The sequence below is a fragment of the Perna viridis genome, chromosome 7 (genome assembly GCF_037379345.1).
Source record: "Perna viridis isolate PV_CMFRI_1.1 ecotype Kerala chromosome 7, ASM3737934v1, whole genome shotgun sequence".
Lineage (NCBI taxonomy): Eukaryota > Metazoa > Mollusca > Bivalvia > Mytilida > Mytilidae > Perna > Perna viridis.
The window spans coordinates 43,210,541-43,231,671 of NC_142451.1; the positions used below are offsets into that span (position 1 = coordinate 43,210,541).

General features: G+C 32.9%; 2 protein-coding genes across 2 annotated transcripts; one reads left to right on the forward strand and one right to left on the reverse strand.

Annotated features, from left to right (window-relative positions):
• Nucleotides 1–80: 80 nt before the first annotated feature.
• Nucleotides 81–4,199, reverse strand: LOC148612810 (ubiquitin-related modifier 1-like). The gene is made up of 5 exons (XM_088594555.1): nt 4,084–4,199; nt 3,483–3,553; nt 1,913–1,994; nt 1,456–1,504; nt 81–417 (listed from the first exon to the last, which is right to left on the reverse strand). Exons 1-5 carry the CDS (start codon nt 4,104–4,106, stop codon nt 349–351), a joined length of 294 nt encoding a protein of 97 aa, XP_088450681.1. The 5' UTR covers nt 4,107–4,199; the 3' UTR covers nt 81–348.
• Nucleotides 4,200–8,389: 4,190 nt separating this feature from the next.
• On the forward strand, nt 8,390–15,912 carry LOC148612811 (uncharacterized). Its single transcript, XM_088594560.1, has 8 exons — nt 8,390–8,688; nt 9,332–9,602; nt 9,887–10,271; nt 10,850–11,034; nt 11,673–11,764; nt 13,294–13,531; nt 13,773–13,826; nt 14,919–15,912. Exons 1-8 carry the CDS (start codon nt 8,443–8,445, stop codon nt 15,830–15,832), a joined length of 2,385 nt encoding a protein of 794 aa, XP_088450686.1. The 5' UTR covers nt 8,390–8,442; the 3' UTR covers nt 15,833–15,912.
• Nucleotides 15,913–21,131: the final 5,219 nt, after the last annotated feature.

Here is a 21,131-nt window from a genome sequence, read left to right on the forward strand (position 1 = left end):
GATATACCAGTGTGCACCATACGGTTCTTTTATTCTACCTAAAATTAATTGCCAAGTGCAGTGAAGAGATGAAAACAAACACAAGTACAATATGTTCATATTTTCTCTATGTTATCAAAAAAAAACCTACAACATTTGGTTTATAAATGTACCATGATATGAACATTCATAATATTCCAAATGATATAACATCAGTATCACTCCTTTTAATAAACTGGCTTTCATCAGCAATCGTCTGAAGTAGGTAGTCAAGTGCATGGATATTAATATCAAAATGTTAATGTTCACCATTAATGTAATGTTAAAATGAACACTTTCATACACCATGTAATGTTAAAATGAACACTTTCATCCACCATGTAATGTTGAGATGAACACTATTCTGTCATTGGGCTGTATTTGGTAGTCCAATTCCCCCTACAAGTAAGACGTACATATACATGTATAATAAAAATGACACTATTATAAATAAATCAAATTCATGTGAATGTCTTAATTTTTAATGAGTCTTTGGTAGCCCACATATACAGGTAGTGATGTCATATCTTTTCACTCAATCACAATTTTGCTTCCAAATGAAAGACCCCACTCTCAATCTTAAATAAAGTAAAATACAATGCTCTTCTGGGCAAAGAAGAGGGAACCAAGATTCTAGCAGAAATCATAATGTCATCCAGGGACAAAGACCTGACAGGGAAAACAGACACACACAACAAAGAACATAAAATAACAAAAATAATACATACAAAGTAACAAAAGTAAATGAGCAACTCGGACTCCACTAAAAACTGGTAGAATGGACCAATAAGGTAAGTGTCCTCTATTTTTCTAGAAACACCCAATGAGTTGCTCATAAAAAATCAGTTTACAATTGTCAAACCATAAACAGTGGGCAAGTGTGGGCACAACATTCAAGCTTAATATGCAGAGTAGCTCTAAATTCAGATTGCTTTCATATTTTTATACAGTCCTAAGGTTGCTGATTCAGACTAAGGGCTTGAAAGTCTCATCATGTGACCCTGTCAATTTATAAGAATTTGCCCCTAGCTCCCATTCAAAAGCATAGAAGTCACGACTACTATATGTGTCTACAAAAACATTTTCTTATGTGTAAATCCAATGGTAAAAGATATGACACCTGACTCATTCTACACTATAAGTTTGGAAATACCTTAAAATGGTAAATTCAGATAACTATACATCATATTGATGGACCTGGAATTAGCAAATTAAATGCAAAACAGTCCATCATTTTGAATACTTTCAAATGTAGAAATTCTGTTTCCAAATTTTAATTATGAACAAACAAAAAGGCCCAATTTTTGTTTAAAATTATTAAAATATTTGAAATTCAACATTTATCTATTTTTTTCTAGTGTGCAAGAATAAAAAAAAAATCAGATATCCAAGATTGAAAGAAAGTGTAGATTCAGCATGAAAAATAGCAGTACCTACCATTAATTCCCAGTCTGCATCATTTACTAAGACTAAGATTCCTGGACGACTGTGAAAAAAGAGAGAACAACACATTAACTCTAAGTAATGAAGTCTTAAAGTAAATAAGGATGGACAAACAGACATGTAACTTCTTGGAGGGTATCATATGATACTTCCCCACTTCGTGTGGCAGGATGTAAAAAATATACAAAACTAAATGTTTTGATCAAATTGTTGATACATTGTAACTGGAGACACTTTAGTCTATGCCTAAGTCTAGTAAAAATTGTTTCTTTTCACAGATTATTTTATGCTATTCAAATGGTCATGACTTTTGCTTTAATTTTGGTTCTTACATTATTGTCTCATGGGTGTTTTCCCAAAAGTTTTGTTGTGCTATACATGTACATGCTACTAGAAATTGTGTGTAGTAAGCTAAGATGATACATTGCCTTTTTCCAGTTTTTCAACTTACACTGTTTCACCTTGCATAAAGAGCTCAGGTCTCTCCTTCAAAAGGTTATCTCTTACCCATGGTAAAAATGTTTTAATAGTCCCTGTAAAATAAGAGAGGTATACATGCAAGTTTAACTTTTAATATACATCTCAATAGATGTATAATATGACAGTTAAAAAAATGTGTGATGTTACAGATAATCATCTTAATGCAGAAAATGTTAGTTTTTTTCAGGGGTTAATTAGTGTGGGTTTTGGGTACTATTATGTAGCATACATGTACATGTAATTTGATTTAATTAATTCTTTTTATTTCCTTCAGGGGTACTGGAACCACTGCATTCATCAATGTGTAGTTACATGTATGAAATTTTGAGAATTTGATAGATTTATTTTCCTCATGATTTGTCTTGCTGAAGCCCCTACATGTAGGACAAAAAGAAGTCAAATATTAAACTTAACTTTCTTAAATAGGTCACTATGGAAGCTAGCATATTTAGCCAGCTATTTCAAGTCATTTCTTGTTTAGATGTACATGTACATGTAAGTGCTAAAAAATCATATGCTGCTTGTTTTATAGTTTTAATACCATATAGCAGATAATTTTGGTGTAGTGCTTATTTTGGCATGTTTTAGCAGTCTGTCTAAAACAGCCAAAATAAATTCCGATAAATTTTACCATTGGCTTAAATACTAAGTACATTGCTTAACATACCACCACATTTATGGCGCATATAATTGGAAGTTCAAAAAAGTTAAAAAAGACAGAACTTCATATTATATCTCAATGTTCCAAACTTATACCATTTGAGAAGGACATTTTAAACAAAATTATTAGGAATCTTTCAGGTAAATATATATATTACAAATTATACAAGGATTGTGCACATGTACATATGCATTTTTAACCATGTTACAACTAATAATATTAACATTTATGAATGAGTCATAAATTATGACATATGTATTACAATGTGTGTTCAAAGTCATATAATGCTATTTCATGGTTTATAATTTACTTGCTATACATAACAAAGTTTTACAAAATCATTCTGTGGAATACACTTTATATCAGAGACTTTAATTTTTATACTAAATATGTAACTGTGAATGGACACCTTTTTCATTTCCTCTTTCTTCATCCTAGGGAAAAGGGTTTTTGTTGTAAACAGGGTCCCTTTTACTTGTTCACTTGGGCTGTATAAGGGAATTGTCAATACAGAGTAAGTACGAAATAAACTATTTTAAAATTAAAAAAAGGTATGTTGCTTAGCATCCGCCAAAATTAGAATTGCCAAAATTTATGTATACCTTTTGCTTCAAAATCTACAAATTTTACACATGCCCAAAAAAATGCTTTACGGTATTAACATATTAGTATCACATCAATTAGCATACTGCTTAGTTATTGCTTTAAATCAAAATGTACATGTACATGTACATCTACTTATGGTTCAAAATCAATGATTTTAATGAGATAAACATGCTTATCAATTGATACTGGTATAATTCTGAACTTATCAGATGAACGTACTTGTAATTAGACAATTGTGTACTTTTGTCTTATTTTAGATATTCATTGTACTCACAGGGATTTGAATTATCTGGGAGAGTCACATCATGCTTTTTCTGGTTGCCAAACAAGAGCTCAGCTCCACCACTGAAAAAAGTCAACATATTATTTCATACTTAAGCATATATATGCTAACAAAAAACTGATGTACAGAAATTACTTGACATCATGCAAATTAGATATACACGTAACCTACATCAATTCACAAATTACCTGGTTGCAAATTACTCTGCTGTACCACTGAATCTCCAACATTTTGTATGGCACATCGTTCTGACCCCAACCCGACATATCAATATCCAAATAAAAAAGAGAAGGGTTGCAGGGTCAGAGGAAATTTGGACTACTTATACTTATAAATTATACAGAACATGTTCCAGGTTTCATGCTCTACCCTTCTTTGGAAGGAAATGATCACATTTGACAAGGAAGGAAATCACATCTTTCTTAATTCATAAAATTACCAACCTTTGTTTTGAGAAAAAATGTAAAATGTATAACACAACACTCTGCTTTCATGATGACTATCCCTCAATGGGGATAATACTCCCTGCTAGTTGTAACAATTGGCAAATTTGTAGTGTCATGAATCATTAATATGAATAATTAGTTTTTACCTTAATTCAATAGTGATTTGCATTTATATCAGTCAATAAATGCTAAAATTATAATGCAATGTGCTGATATTGAGGATATCTCTGACAGGGAAGTGTAGTGTAAGAAAATGATTATTCTCAAATGAGATCTAACTCGTCACCTTTTATTGTCGGTCCTATAAAATTATTCAGTAATGATTTGAATGGCTTCAATAGATAAAAGAACTGAAAACTTTACTTGTAGAAGTAATCAAGTGAACAACGATTCGAGCGGAAATCATAAGAATATATTCAAAAGATAAAGACTGGACAGCGGAAAACAAGGAACATAAAATAAACAAAATAATACTGACGAACTTGTGTAAAGAAACAAAATAAATTAGCAACCCGGACTCCACTAAAACAGCTAGGAGTGACCATTTTCCAGGTGCACTGCAAGGGTAATCTTCCTCTGCTTGCTTTTCCAGAAACACCCGTCGAGCTGCTCATAAAATAAGAAAAATATGACACAGTGAACGAATAGTTTCTCATGGTGCAGTTGGATATTTACACCTTAACGATTCACGAGTTCATGCTGACGACAATAAAGCTTCAGTAGAGACTTCAGTCTTGTAGCAACAAAACCCTGTTCCAGAACAGAATCCTTTCAATTATAAGAAGTCTAACTCGTGATGGTGCTAAAACTTAGCGTAGTTAATGTACGCGAAAAGTAGGTTTGGTTTTACCTTCGTACACAACATGTGGAAGCCAACAGAACGTGGGAACCAAAGACAAATAAAAATTTTCTTAAAATATGAAAAATATATAAACCATTTTCTACTCTTTCAACTTAGTATTTTTTTTTCTTTTTTCTGTTAATTAGATAAGTATAATTTTAGCTAAAATACGAAAACACCAATTTTATGTAAATACTGTACTGCTTTATCAGCTCTACATGTGTTCAGGGACTAACCTTTCATCATCAGCAACAGAACCAGATACAACATACACAGGAAGATCAAGATCCAAATATGAATATAAATTCTCTATGTACATGTCTAAAAGGTACTCATAGTCGCACAAACCGAAAAGGGAACCTAAATTCAGCCCCGAGAATGTTTATGCATTAAAAGGAATGATCGAAGCCTCGGCGTTTTAGCGGTTTTGAATTTTGTGAAATTTCGATAAACATACAGAATCTATGATCGGCAATGAAAGATAGAAGCTGTATATAATTTACATTGAACACGGTGAAACTTTTTTTCAAAGTCATTAATTACTAATATTAGTACGTGGGCTGAGATACCCCCTCCCATCCCTGTGTACTTTTACACCTCCCAGTTATTAATATTTTTTCGCCAAATAATAAGCTGAAGCATTTTCGTATTTTCTTTTTTATCACTTTTTGTACTTCACTGAGGCAAAAATCCAGTTTTGTTATTTTTTATTCTTCCAATGTCTTTACTTTCTACAAAACGAAGTAAATTGACATTGGGTGTCATCAGGTACATGTAGGTGTCATACCACTATTTCGAGTCTTCATTACTTTCTATGTTAAATTCAGCTTTTTATAAGGCTCAAAATTTTTTTTACATTAGTACTGATGGTGCTGGAGGGGTATCATTATGATGGTCACCCTTTACCTTAACTGCCATAAAAATATCAACATACCTTATGTGCCTTCTAAGAAAAAACGATAATTAAAAGTGAAAGTAGACAGGTGCAGGAATCACTACTTTCGTTTTGAAATTTAGCCATATCAAGGGGCCTAGAGTTTCTGTTCAGAATTGTTTTACCCTACACTGAATAAAGAAAATGAAGTTTTTAAAGTATTGCTGATTCATTCAGCTTTCAGATGACACCAAGTTTGTATACCTCTACTACACAAGGAGAATGATGGGGTGCAATATTGGGACTACTTCGTGTCATTACGAACTACTTTCTTCTATGGTCAGGCGACTGGTTTCCGAATTAGTGGTATTACACCTGTAGCCAAATATCTAAGCTTTCCAATGTACAGAAAGAGTTGCGGTAACACTTAAAGGCTTGGAGCGAAATGAAAAATATTTACCCCGGCCTACATTAAAGAATTAATTGACAGATTTTTCATTGTCAAAACCCTAAGAGTATTATGATGTTTCAGTAAAAAAACTTATTTGGTATTTTTTTTCTTTTTATTACTATCAAAATTGATATTGCTGGTGTTCTTTTGGTTATTTTTCATAATCAGAATTTATCAAATATTGCAAACAAAAAAAAAGAGATTTTCGATTTTCTCATAAAAAAAGTCGCATAAATCGACTCTGTAATTTATTGATTACTAAAAACGTCCCAAATATGGTATCATTCGATAGATAATTTAATTGTCTACATAAAGATAATCACGAAAACCTATTTTTTATGAAAGAATTTTCAAAAAGGTTTAAAATATTAACCCTATACCACTAAAATACTAGCCTTAGTATCTAACAAAATCCTCACTCACACATACCGATAGTGTAAAACTTATATGCTTGGCATTCATAATTAAGATAATGATGTACCAAAAATATCTGATCGATTCAGGCGCTTAGACTTTCCCTCCGATGTTACAATTATTATAAAATCGTAAAAAGAGGAATTTTCAGAATTTCATATTTTCTTCTGTATCACCCATTATTGTATTTGTTCTTAATACCGTAGTTTTCGAGTCCCGCGGAGGGAACGACCAAAAATTCGCAGATTTGACAGTTCTAACATCGTAAGAAATTTTTCAGACCCTTCTATAAGTTTACGTTATCTTCCCTGTATCAATTTGATCCGATGGAGCAGTGTAGCGAATAGGTACCAGTATCGTATTGCATATCCCTGAGCAGGTGTACGTCAAAACATGGATGCTATAAAAATATAGTGCATTTTCTTTCTGCCTCTCTACAAACTAATATTTCGTCAAAAGATATGAACAATGACTTATAAAATAGAGCAAACATCACACTGTAAGATGAAGAACTTTTTTAAAAGAAAATCTAACATAATATCATAAAAATGTTCCACTGAAAAGGTTGGTTTGGTGAGTGCAAAACGAAAGTGAAAGTAGGGAAAATGGCTATTTATAGTTCGAGACTACTTTTCTGTCCGATCTTCGTGGACTCACCCTATTTTCTTTGCGGGAAATTATTTTTTCACATGTCCTTAGAAATGCTACATAAGTGAAAGTTTTATTGAATCAATTTACATATTTTTTAAAAAATCCTAAAAATATGCACTTCACTATAGAAGTCTATGGGAAAATTAATACGATACTGAGACCAATAGAGTCGTCACATTCTGAGACGTTGTATATATATATATATATATATATATATATATATATATATATATATATATGTATATATATGTATATATATATATTCAATTTTTTTAAAGTCTAATTAGGTGAAATATTGCCACTACTGCCTTGATGTGACATGATGGGAATTTTTGTTTTAATTGTCAATGTATTGAATATATCTGTTCATTTCAGGCGATTATTTCTCATTTTCATGGTGGCAATAATGAGTTGTTTTTATTTTTTTTAAAGGAAAGTTTCAGAATTTCATATTTTCTTTCATTTCATCTGTAATGGGCATTTTTTTTTCTAATACCGTACTTCAAACAAATTCTGTACATTCAAATACATTTATATAGCAGCTAAGCTTTCAAATGAGCCTAAGTAATGCATAATTAAACGTATTCAAGGCCATTAAGGCGAAAGAATGGTATCCCTACCCACTGAATTCTGACATTAGTTAATAAAGCATGAATACTATAGGGGTTCGGCAGTGAAAAAAGTCAGTTTAAACGATTTTCTTTGGGGAGGGTATATAGTTTTCATTTTACTCCAAACCCATAAGTATTACCTTAACTTCTTAGTACAATATGAATGCTGAGACATTGGGATATCTGATGCCACCTACTTGTTTATAAATTTAGTTTCTTTACACGGGATGTCCTCGAAAAATTAAGTTACAAAACTCTTGGCTTTTTGTGCGATTTGGGTACAAATATAGGATTATAATGAAAATAATGAAAAAAAAAATAAAAAAAAATACATGAAACATGCTGATTTTGTCTGCAATCATAATTTTTTAAATAGCGAGGAAATTGGTGCTGATGATTTATTGTAGCGTACTTCACATTTTTGCTTGCAACCTTGGTGGAAAATAGTCACCATATGTTAACAAACCCATCAAAACGAAGAGAAGAAAATCCCTTCCAAGATATGAGCCATTCAGAACGAAACAATTATAGATATCTTATCACTTCCTAAAACTTCCTTGTCCCAAATGACGTCTTGTACTTGATATCGGTTCAATTTGTGTGATCTGCACTTTCCAAAAAATTGATAACCTTACACATAGACAAGATAAGTGTAATTTCGAAATGAGCTCGTTTTTCGGCATATGCCTTTTTCTTTTCATTTCAACAAATTTTTGCTCTGGTGCTGACCAGACGCGCCAACCTGGTGCCATTGGAGCAGAAGTTGTAGATGCGGTTGTGAATCTCATCCGAGACACGTGCTTGTTTGCAGACGACAAGAGATTTCTCGTGCGGTTAGCGTATGTGCAATCTCATGATGGACATGATTCTAAGACATTCAGATATGGATACCACGGGGGTATATGGCAGGTTAGTCATGTTTGGTTTAGTTTCCATTAATGAGACTTAGTTCTTTCTATTCCTTTTAAGACAAGCAATTCTACATTTTTTCGACAAAATGCCTAGTCTATCCATTGGTAATATCTTAGATTCGAACTGCACGTATGGGAATCCAAATAATTAGTTGTACATCAAATAAAAAGTGAACACGAAATAGAGCTCTATTACTCTATAGACCCTGTTGTATTGACCATGCTCAGTATACACTTTCGCGAGGTAAGGTTTGTGTAGAACAAAAAACAAAAGAATTTTCTTCAATAACAAGTATCATTTACACAAATATAGCAATTAATTGTTGACACTTAACATGAAGTTTAACGTTTCTTTATTGTTATTTTAGAAGTAGTGCATTTTAAAGATTGTGTATCATGGTGCCAACGATAACTAATGCGATTTCATTATTTTATTCTCATTATATGTGGATAGTAAACACACATATCTTTTATATAGTATGTATATGTTTTTGTAATATTAATTAAAACTACGATAACTGGAATCAGTTGAAAATATTACAAAACCGATTTTGAAAATCTCGGTCCCTAATTACCTGTGAAATTTCTACGAACTAATATGATAAAGTAAAGTCACCTTCTTACATTTCATAACGATATAGATTGACGAAAACATGTTCAGAGAAACGCAGAACAATGGAAGACTCTCCTCACAGTACAATATAATCTTCAATCAGTTTGGATTCGATTGGAATCGTGTCTCGTGGTCCGACCTTCGGAAGCCATTGTATTCTGGGGTTGCCGCAGCTCTTTATACAATACTTCATGGCGGCACCCAATGGCGTATAGAGGATCAAGCTCAATTCTACGAACAGCATTTTGTTAATAAAGCTGGGAATAATTTTACTAACGAAGCTCTTATCTTTGACAAAGGTAAATATTGGAGGGATAATCGTATAAAATGTTTGCGACTTTAATATTAGTAATGGGAAAAGCGTAATGTTGTTTAGTTTGGATAGTTAATATATTTTCTCTCAGCATTAATGTTATTTCAATGAACGGACCCGGTTAAAAGTATTTCTTCTCTCTTTTGTAATTGAATTCAAAATGCTGCGTATACTGCATACTGATTTTTCCTTTACAAATATAAATTGAGTCTATTTGTCTTTTACATCAATTTTGAACGCATAATTTTCATGGTTATTGTGAATTTTTAGGTTGCCGTGGACACGAAAAAATAGACTTAGCTTTCATTGTCGATCGTTCATCCAGTCTTTCTGTCGACGATTTTGAACGTGCCAAATATTTTATGAACAGCGTCATTGATAGCTTTATCGTGTCCCCGACTAAAACTCAAGTTGCAGTTGTTTCATATTCCACCCACGCTGCCACGGAATTCCACCTCAATTCTTATAGTACAAAGACTGGCGTACAAAATGCAGTATCCGGAATGACAAATAATGGCGGGTCTACCGCCACCGCTGAGGCCATTGACAGGGCAGTCAATGATATTTTTACTGCTGCCCATGGTGCAAGGCCAGATGCAGTTAAAGCCATCATAATCATAACAGATGGTGATGCCAACGATGTTATAAACACAAGGTATACATAGGTACTTCAAATTGTCAAGTTTCATACCGTTGCTACGTTTTAGGCTACAGCACTGCGCGTTTATGTTACATTATTACCTTCTTTATAATTAAGTTGCTTTTTTCTCCTATCTTGTTGCAAAAATGGTTACATATCTAAATTACCGTATAATTATTTTTGTGGAAATATACATCATGTCCTGTATTAGTATATGACCACAATTTCTTTCTGGCTTAAGGAGGTAGACCTAGGGTAAGGGACACAACTCTTACAAATCATTGGAACGTCTGTATTCATCGTTTACATCAAATATTCAATCTCATGTATAAGTATCAAAGTAACTTGGATTGACTTCATGCTGTTTCAAATGAAAGTTTGAAAGGCTTTGGTGAAATTGGAAGTGATACAAACATATTACTGATTTCAAGAGTTATGTCCCTTACTCTAGGTCTACCTCCTTCAATCATTACTAGAATGTGGGTGGGTAAAAATCAATGTAGAAAAAAACTATGTTGTTGATAAACAGTCCGATAAATCATCTTTTTTATAACCTGATTCGGCCTTCTGGATTAAAGCCCTTTCACTTCCAGGCATGCTGCAGACAGAGCCCAGAGGGCTGGAATAACAGTGTTTTCAATTGGAGTTGGAAGCCGGATACAACAGAGCACATTAAACACAATAGCATCTAATCCAGACTGTACACACGTATTTACTGTCTCAAATTACGCCGAGATCAAAGCATTGAAAGAAGAAATTGAAAAAAGTACATGCAATGGTAAGCCCTAAAAAGTTTAAACTTACAATAAAAATAAACTATGATTTTGTTACATTTCCCTTCCCGGTTTTTGGGAATTTGGTAATATTTTCTGCATGTATTTTAATCTTGATACCAAGTTAAGAAGGCAACATGGTGTACTTTCTTGACCGTATAAGCCACATTTAGAAATATGTGACGGTTTTAAGTTAATATAAGTGTTGCTTATTATGCCACTGAATTATGCTGTAATTTCTGTGAAGGCTATGATATAAGTGCAAGTCGAGTTCAAAACAGTTCATGGTGAAAAAGGTATTGTCTTTTTAATTAGGTTTCATTAGAATTTGTGACACAACTTCAATACATTTCGTTAAATACTGTAATAATAGCAGACGTCTCAGGCCTGTCTGTGTCCAGAGATTTTGGAATGGTAATTCCATAAGAGGTGACAGAAAATTATTGCTTATTTTTTACCAATAAAAAGCACGAACGTATAATTTTTTTTTTCAAAAAGGAGGGTTTCAAACACAGGAACCTCCAAGTTGGATACGCCATGTGGATACGTTTCTTTCATTTCTGCTTTTAAAAAGTCGACATGTTTGGATGATCTTATTGCAATGACATGCATAGATTAAATAAACTGAGTTACTTCATTTTAGCACCTGTGTATATCACTAAACCTTTCTGCTGTACCATTGACCATTGTCCAACTCTTGCATACAACACACAAGTTGGTGGTGTGACACTTGAAGTAAGTCTTAGTACAGTTATAGAGAATAATCTAACTCGGGTCCTGAATAGTTTAAACAATGCAGGAATGTATTTTTTTGGTCTATGATGAAATAATATCAATCACGTGGTCCACACTAAATAACCTGCGTAGCAGGTTATTTTTCAAGTGTGTACCACGGGCATAGAAGTTATTTCAAGTAGACTGAAAAAAAGATAAAATAGTCATTCCTTATAATTATAATAATTTTATATCGAAACTCGACGAGTAAATCATTAAAAAAGGTTGATGACTAAGTCAAATTACAAAATTTGGTCTATAAGATGATGGATGTTTTTATCCAAATGCAATCAGAAAGCATGTTACTTCTGAAATTAAATTGTAAGATGTATATTGAACTCAATAACACAAGCCTCTTTGTATTTACGCACTTTCAAAGTCATAATGGATTTTGTTTTTTTATTAGCTTTATCTAATTTCGAAGTGTTTATAGGCATTGAAAATTTTAATTTTGCACCTGATTAATCATTTGCTTTGTTTGTGAGCATGGAATATACTCATTATATTTTTTTGTGTGTGATTTTGTTTGAGTTAATATTTTTATTTTTTGTAAATTTTCATTTTATTTCCATTTTTAATTATAGCAATAGTATACTGCCTGAAATACATGTTGATTAATGAGTTTAGCATACATATTTGTTTTTGATGTTTTAGTACGTCAATCTATATACAAACTTATATGAATCATAAAAATACCATAATAATTATTATAATAATGGTAAGTGATCTAAACAAGACAAAATGAGTTGATATAACGTAAACTATTCATAACAAATAAGCTATTAGTTCAGTATATATTCAGTATATTAGTAGACGTATAAAATCCGTTGCAGCTATATACAAACCTCAATACGTAATAAATAACATTACTAAAATATACGCTTTGTAAACTTTTAATCTCAAAACTATTAATTAGGTGTATTTCGTTATCTGTCATCTGAGGTACATTATGTAACGAATCTAATCTGTAAGTTAAGGTAACATTGAACTTTGTCCAAAAGACCTAAGCGTGTAAATTTGATTATAATTAAAGCCGAATGTCGAACAAGACTGTGCAATCACTGACAAAATGATGGGAGGTTTTAGAAGCCGAATTCTATAGAAATCTTGCTTATGAGGAAAAACGGAAACATAATTATTATCACCATATTCCAAGTTCTATACTGATAAGGATGTCAATGAAACAAAATACATTGAAATAATCATTACTTAATGGGTGTTTTATACCCCCAACGAGTAGGTGGAATCACCTTGTCCGACCATCTGTCTGTCATTCCACCCGTTCTAATTTCGTGGCAATTTTATCGACTCCCAATGAATGAATCGTTTTCAAATTTGGCATGTGGCTTTATACAGAAATGGCAATTTGGTTGCTGTCATATATCAATATTCCTATTCATGTATGAGTTGACCTATACCTAGCATGACAACACGTGCTAATTCGTGTTGCCATTGCTGATAAAATAAATATTGTTGTTGTATTTTGGCAGTCCAATATGACTTGTGGTTCAGCTAACATTTATACAGCATTCAGTAACTCCAACCCAAGCCAGTCGTTTTATGAACAAACATTTACTGTTTCCGGTGGAAGTCCAGGGGTCATGTTTGTAAACACTTCATACCCACGTCCTCTGTATATCAGCATGAAAGATGCTCTTGCTGGAAGTGGCGGAAGCGGAAATTGTGAAATATGCATCAACCCATTAGATGGTGACCACAGAAACCATGGTAAACATCATTATAATATTGATAAGTTTTGTTTCTGAAAATACGTCTCAGAATGTGACTGCTCTATTCGCTACGTATGGTAGTTCATTGCTCCATCGGATTAAATTGATACCGGGAAGATAACGTAACATTCTGAAAATATATATTTGTGCCGTAACTTATACGTTTGTTTTTGCCCAGCACTAATTTGCTGTCATCTACTTACACATTGACTATATTTGATACACTTCGTTTATTGCAGAAATAAAATGTTATCAGAATGGAGTAGAAGTGGTGTGTCCAGATAACTGTGAAGGTATTCAATCGTTTATTGTGAAACTGTCGGATATTGTGTAATTGGAATGGTATTCAATAAGGGAACCTGTCCGGTATTGGGTGTTGCGATTGGTAATCTCGGTTATTGGATAGTAGTTTTTGGAATGGTTATTTAATTTGGAAACTGTCGAAAAATTGCATCGGAAATTTTATTTACACAATTAGATTTACATGTAGTTGTATCATTCAAAAAGCTCTAACTTTGGATGAAATTATCCTCTCAAAAAGACAAGTTCCGCTTAGAATCACTCATTGCACAAATAGTTTTGATAACAAATACCTTGTTAATGATAAAACAAAAAGCAAATACTAAATAATTTAATTATGAATTCAATACATAATCAAAAAAGAAGTCTAAGATATAGAATACGGTCTGAAATTTATCAATTTCATGTCAAATCGGTATACATAGTTTAAATCAAAGCAATGGTTTCTATAGCAACGTTTAACTGATGACAGGGTCATCCTTAAAACTAATGTACATCATATCGAAAGAACATAATTGTAACTAACTTCATTGAATATAAATATCATTCCTGGAACGGACTGTACGAAACTGTTTTGACTTCTGAATGAGAAGTTACCCGTGCTAATTTTTATTACATTCCTACTGAAAACATGTAAGTTTTTGAACGAGCAATTTTTTCCCCCAAATTTTTCATGTTTTATTATTATTGACCTCAATGAAGATAGCGTTCTGACTGATTTTTGGAATTGTCAGAAATTGTAAGAGTGAACTATTTTAGAATGTCTCATATAGACCGTTTCGCGCTAAGTCGATGAGTGTGCGTGACATATACTAGGGCTTCGGTAGAACAAAATAATTTTTCACTTGATAGAGTATATTGTGCATGCTTCACGCATGCTCGTCGACTATACCACAGTTGACACGAAATGTCACTTGAAACTGAAAAAATCTAAGACAATTCGTATCTACAGCCTTAAAGATATCTGAAAATTAGGCTAGACTAATTAGTACCCTATCAGGTCTCTGACGTTCAAAATATGTCAATATAGATCAAAACAAACCCTTCATGAAGGGTATATCATCCTCATTGTTTTTTTTTTTTAGAGAAATGGAACCTTTTCCCGCATGTCTGCACTCCGGAGAATTTGGGGAATGGTAAAACGAAATTCGAGCATCCATTTTCAAAGGAAAAATACTTGCTATGCGACAACACTGGACAGTTATATGTAGTGCACTGCCCACAGAACCAATCTTACTACCAAGAGTGTGAACAGTGCGTTGGACAAGGATCCAGTTGTCCAGAAGTCTCCGTTGGTTACCAAGGATCAAACCCGTGTACCTTACAAAATCTCTTAGCTGGTAACTTTTTCTTCCGATATCCCCCAGATAACACTAGATTTATTCATTGTGATGTATGGGGCAAAGCATGGCTGATGGACTGTCCAGTGGATGAAATATGGGATCAGCAAGAACTAACGTGTGTCACTGTGTCCAGCCAGAGCAATCCTTGTAGAAATTACAAAGTTGGGGACCCATTATATTATCCATATGAATGTGACCCTCACAAGTACGTTCAATGTGATTTGTGGCATCAGTCGTTCTTAATGACATGCCAGTTAAATTTTGTTTTCAACCCAGCAGTTGGAAATTGTGTTCCAAAGAACACATACACACCACCTACCCGTAGCTCGTTTGCAAGTTGTGATATTCACGCACACCCAACTCATGACCCAACTGCGACCTTGCCCCCATTCGCAGTCAGCAACACAACCGATACACCTTTCCCTACTTACACTTTCTGTGGAAGCTGTCCAGGTTATACCACACCATGTAATACCGCTAACATTAGAGCCCGAAACTATCATTTTGCAGTTACCGGTAATCGTCACCAGTATATCCAATGTGATCTTTCTGGTCATCAATTTTTGAAAACATGTCCAAGCGGTAGTTACTACTTCGATGCCTTTACCGGAACTTGTGTAGATGGTCCATATGTTGGCATAGATGCAGGAAAATAATGCTGCTTGCAAGACTAAAAATTAAATGTGCTGCCAGTATGTATGATTTGCACTTTAGGTGAATAAAGAATTTAAATTCATCCACAATTCATTTAAAAATATGAATCAACGATCTCAATTATATTTCTCTTAAGATAAAAGACAAATAATGAAGATAGCTATGCGTTATCCTTAAGACAAGATCCTGCGTTTCTGACTATACTCGTATAATTGCACTGACAACGTCACTGGTGTTTTTTTTTAAATTATTTTGCCATGGAGCGTTACAATTTTGAGGGAAATGATGGGGGTTAAATCATTAGTAAAATGCAGCGTTTTGGGAAGAAGAGGGCATTTAAAACTAATAATATTGCGATTTCTGTCACTCATGAGAGAAATTTGTCGACTTTATACTGGTTCCGCTGTATTTCATTCGTAATAGAGACTGATCTTCACGGTACTCATATATGCAATGACAGGTTTTCTACAGGGGCTCAAGTTAGAATCTATAAATATGTACGATCCTTAACATATCTTTTTTTATTGACACTAAAGAAGAAGAAAAAACAGAACAGAACAAAAAAAATATTTAAATATTTAAATAAAAACCACCACAATAACCATTTCCAATGTTAATACAAATACAAAATTAAAACTCTTTTTCATCGTAAAAACCCAAACTAAATCATCATTTATAGCCCTACCTAACCATATCAATTTTAATAGTAAATGCTCGTACTTAACATATCATTTTATGTCGTAAGAACCCCAAGCGAACCAGAACCATGTTGTTCAAACCATACATAAAATTTTTCCTTTGACGACCGTCTTAATTTGAATAATTTCTTTTTAAAATATCTTTTTTATCGACAGAGACGATGGAAGTTAATGAAGATCATGATTGTAATGATGTATCTATCTGCATCAAGTGAGCATATTTGTTCACCGTGTCATAGTTAACATGTCCTCTCTCTACCCAGGGATTGCGATTGTTGTGTGTGTCCTTTCATTTGTTGTATGTGTCATTTTTTTCGTCCAGTTTTTAACTCTGGTCTATTTTGTTTTTAATATGAGGCAGATCTAACTTGAAAGAGGAGAACGTTGGATATGTTAATATTCTTCTTTTAGAATATTTACATTTTATTACATTTCATCCAGTGACAACATCCCCTAGTATTCCAGGGACAAGTAATTAGGCCCCCCCTGTGAAATGAAAATCCTCATCAGCAAATCAACTTAACCAACTAGTACTCATGAAAGTCTATAAATAATCTAATGCCCTTCTCATTACGGTCTGTAAATTACCATCAATATAATTCATTTTCGTTAAGGTATCTAACCCAACCTGATATATTATCTCCATCGATTAAGTAATGCAAAATGACCGAACTTAACTCTTCTGAATTTGATGTCATTTCGTAATTTCCAAATTGTACATTTACTCAAATAAATGAAGAGAATTAATTCCATGTGTTTCTCTCCTGATGCATTTATTCCAAATAAAAGGTCTTTTTCAATTAGATACCGAATTGAAATTCCTAAATTTTGACATACCTCTTGATTTATTTTAATAATTATTTTGATTTTCGTAGAATTGAAATTGTTGATATTTTTAAAATTATCATGCCATTTACAACTAGGGTTGACTTTTTCCTCATAATTTAACAAATTTTTAAGATGTATACAGATAAACATTTTGTTTTTTGTTAAAGATAGGAAACCAGTAAATTAAATTTAGACCCGTACTCTGTATAGGGTATGTAAGTCTCGTCACGTGACTCCGTGATTTCATGAGAATGTGTCCTCATCTCCCATTCAAATGCATAGAGATTCGTCACATTGAGTTCAATATGTTAAAAGCAAAATATATTTTTGTGAAAAAATACTGATAAAAATGACAAATATCTAGTTCTACTGAATAAAAATAATAAGAAAAGCATAGAAATAGAAGATTTTGCACAGTGATACAGCGTTTTCATTTCCCGGAAGTGAACAATGATATGCAGACCGACCTTCGGATTTCAGTACGTTCTACATCTAAAATTCCGGAAGGAAAACTGAAACTAGAACGAGACTTACAAATCCTATTACAGGTTAACTTCCTGTCAGACTGAAATCGGGTTCTCAGTACTTTTAAGGTTAAAAGTTTAATTCGTATTGATAAACATTTTGAGGACTTCGTACTATTACCATTCGTTGGTGTTCTACATGTACCCAAGATAGGGAGTAAATAAACTTCTACTTTGTTTGGTTGATTATCCATGCATTTGTTATTCAACCCTATCCTTGAGAAAATATGAATATACATGTATATACGTAGGTAAAACAAATGATATTTTATTTGATTTCTTTTTCTAGTATGTCGGTTGCGTTTAATATTTCTTTCACAAAGTTCAAATGTACCATTATTATGTGAACGTCATTGCTTTTTATCTTGGCACTTGCACATAGACCTTGTTTTATTTAAACATTTTATGGTATATATTTTTTCACAGAATTTTGTTTGACGTATTTTTTTGGCTTTTTTTTTGTTTGAGTATACATGCATGCCTATCAGTTGCTGTTGAACTTTGAACTAGCTGATAGAAAAAAGCAAGTACTCTTTCGAGGTAAATACAACTTGTTGCATGTTGTCATATTTTTATAGTGTTTGTATTTTGCATCGGTCTCAACAGTTAAATCCGAATTCAACAGATTTTTATAAAACGGGAATAGATATGGTGAATATGTCAAAGGGACTACAACCCCAGCGAGAAGAAAATGTCAGCCCAAGGCCAATCATTGGTAAAGTTCGTTTATTGTTGAAATTTGTAACCACTGTCTGAGGTTAGGGGGGAGGGTTGAGCTCTCACAAACATGTTTACACTCGTCACACACTATATGTGCTTGCCCCGAACCAGAAACCTGTGGTCCAGTGGTTGTTTGTTTTTTTTATGACCATTGTTATTCGTTTTACGCTTTACTGTAGATTAGGTCGATTTTTGTCTTTTATGAATAGTTTGACTTCATTTTTAGGCCTTTAACAGCGTACTTTATGGTATGGGTTTTGCCCATCATTGGAGACCGTGTGGTGATCTGTAGAAGTTTAATTGTTCGTTGTTTGGCTTTTGGTGGATGATTGCCTCATTGACAATCATACCTCATCTCCTATGTTGATAACAATGCTTATATCGAGAGAATTAGAAATGTTCAAATAAATGGATAGATTAATTTTATTGGTTAAATAATTGCTGAACGACAGCCATACATATATTATAGTGATGTTATAAATCTATAACTTTGTACCCAAACCATATTGTATGGAATTTAACCCACATAAGTAGTCTGTATCTCAGCAATCTCCCAAATATTTTAAAAGAATTAAACGGCGAAGCAAAGTCGTCATTTCACATTTTTCAGAGACCATAGTTTTTAATCATCACTGGGGGAAAGCGGATCCACGTAACGGCCGTTACAGTCATCCCATGACGGAGGATGGAAATTCGGCTAATAATATTTTTCTTTAATAAAGCTGTCTATTCATGTTATTCAACAAAATAATATGACAAAGAGTCCGTCATTCGTCATTGTTTGATACTTGAAGCGGGAAGCATATTGGTAAATTGTATGATTAATGAGAACTTACGCTCGTAAAAATATCGGCGGAATGACCGTAACGAAGAATCTTTTCTCTGTAAGATGGCCGTAACATGCGACAAGAGATGGCCGTAACATGAGAAACAAGAAACAAAAATATTTCGTGATGAGAGTTTGTACTTTACCATAATGATAAATGTTGAATTGTAAAAGATTTTACAGAATTATGTTAAAATTTATATACTTGATACATTCATTCCAAATGGCTTCAAGTAAAAGCGGTGTTTTGTATAAAATACTGGAAAAAATAGCACGTTGAATAAATTGATTCGGCGATCCATCGTTGAAGACTTTCTTTATGTTTCCCTGGAGCAAAAATCTTTATCGTAACAGACGAACAGCAAAGTACCGTGTAATGCAGAAACATCAGGATAAAGTAGATGTATGGATGTCGCCTGCGGTAGGTAATATTGTTGACTTGCATAAGACAGGAAGTGAATGTGTGGCATACCATTTCTAAGTTCATAATATAATTTTGTGTTCGATCTAAACTATTATGAATATGGTAATATAAGAGATATGAGAAACAGTTATGGTAAGAAAATGAAAACAAGATAAATATTTCTTCATATCAGATGATATGAAGTGGTAGAGTTTTTGGTGATTTAATATATTTATGTTGTAAATTTATTCGCTACAAATCTATTGGATCAAGCTAGTGTAGTTGTATGTAATAGTGTCAGAATGCATGTCAAAAAATACGTATTAAAAAAAGATGAAATAGCTGACTTTCTACCATTTTTTTCTGACTGACATTATATAGTGCAAACTTTCATTTACTTTGATGGAATCTTATGTACAGCCAAGAAAAAATATGCCTGTTAGAGGTAACATTACCGACCCAATATTTTTTGCCTACCCTAGCACATTTATTATGGTATTTTTGATAATATTCCGTTAAACTATAATTTCTTAGTGGAGCACTATTAAAATAAAAAAAACCTCCCATAAGTGAATATATAACATAATTTAAAAAAATGAAACGATTTTACCTACCTACCATATTTTTTTCATCCTATGAGGCCTTAAACGTATTTTTTTAAAATGGCCTTAGTACAGAAGAATACCTATGTACAATAGAAATTCGAGAAGTGGGCAGTTAAAGCTTTCATGAATCGTGTACCACTTACTTGGCTGAGCTGCCAACTACGTTCGATATATTTGCTACAGTTAAATTCAGTTTAAGCACATATATTATTGTCATATATCTTCTGTATTACATAACATAAATTATTACAAAATCATAATATGCAGCTTTGATACTCCACTTAATTTGATACTGAGATAACCATGCAAGGAACAACAGAGAAAAAGGGAAGGATTTTTTTAAACAATAAATTTAAACACAAAAACTTTCAACTATTAACATCAACAAATATATGAATGATGTAGTTTCGTCTGTTTTCCCTGTCTATTTTTAGTTGTGGATAAACACCCAGACTTATTGATCAATTCAATTTTACTATTTTACCCATATCAATATCTTTTACAATATTTGGTCAACATTTCGTATTTCGTATAAAATAATTACGGTCATCACGTTTGTCAGTCTCTTGTTCTGTTACGGTCATCCCATTTTCTTCGTTATGGTCATCCAGCCAATATTTTCACCTTGTAATTTCTCATTAATTATACATCTTACCCATATAATTCCCGCTTTAAGCTTGATGAATGAATGGCAACT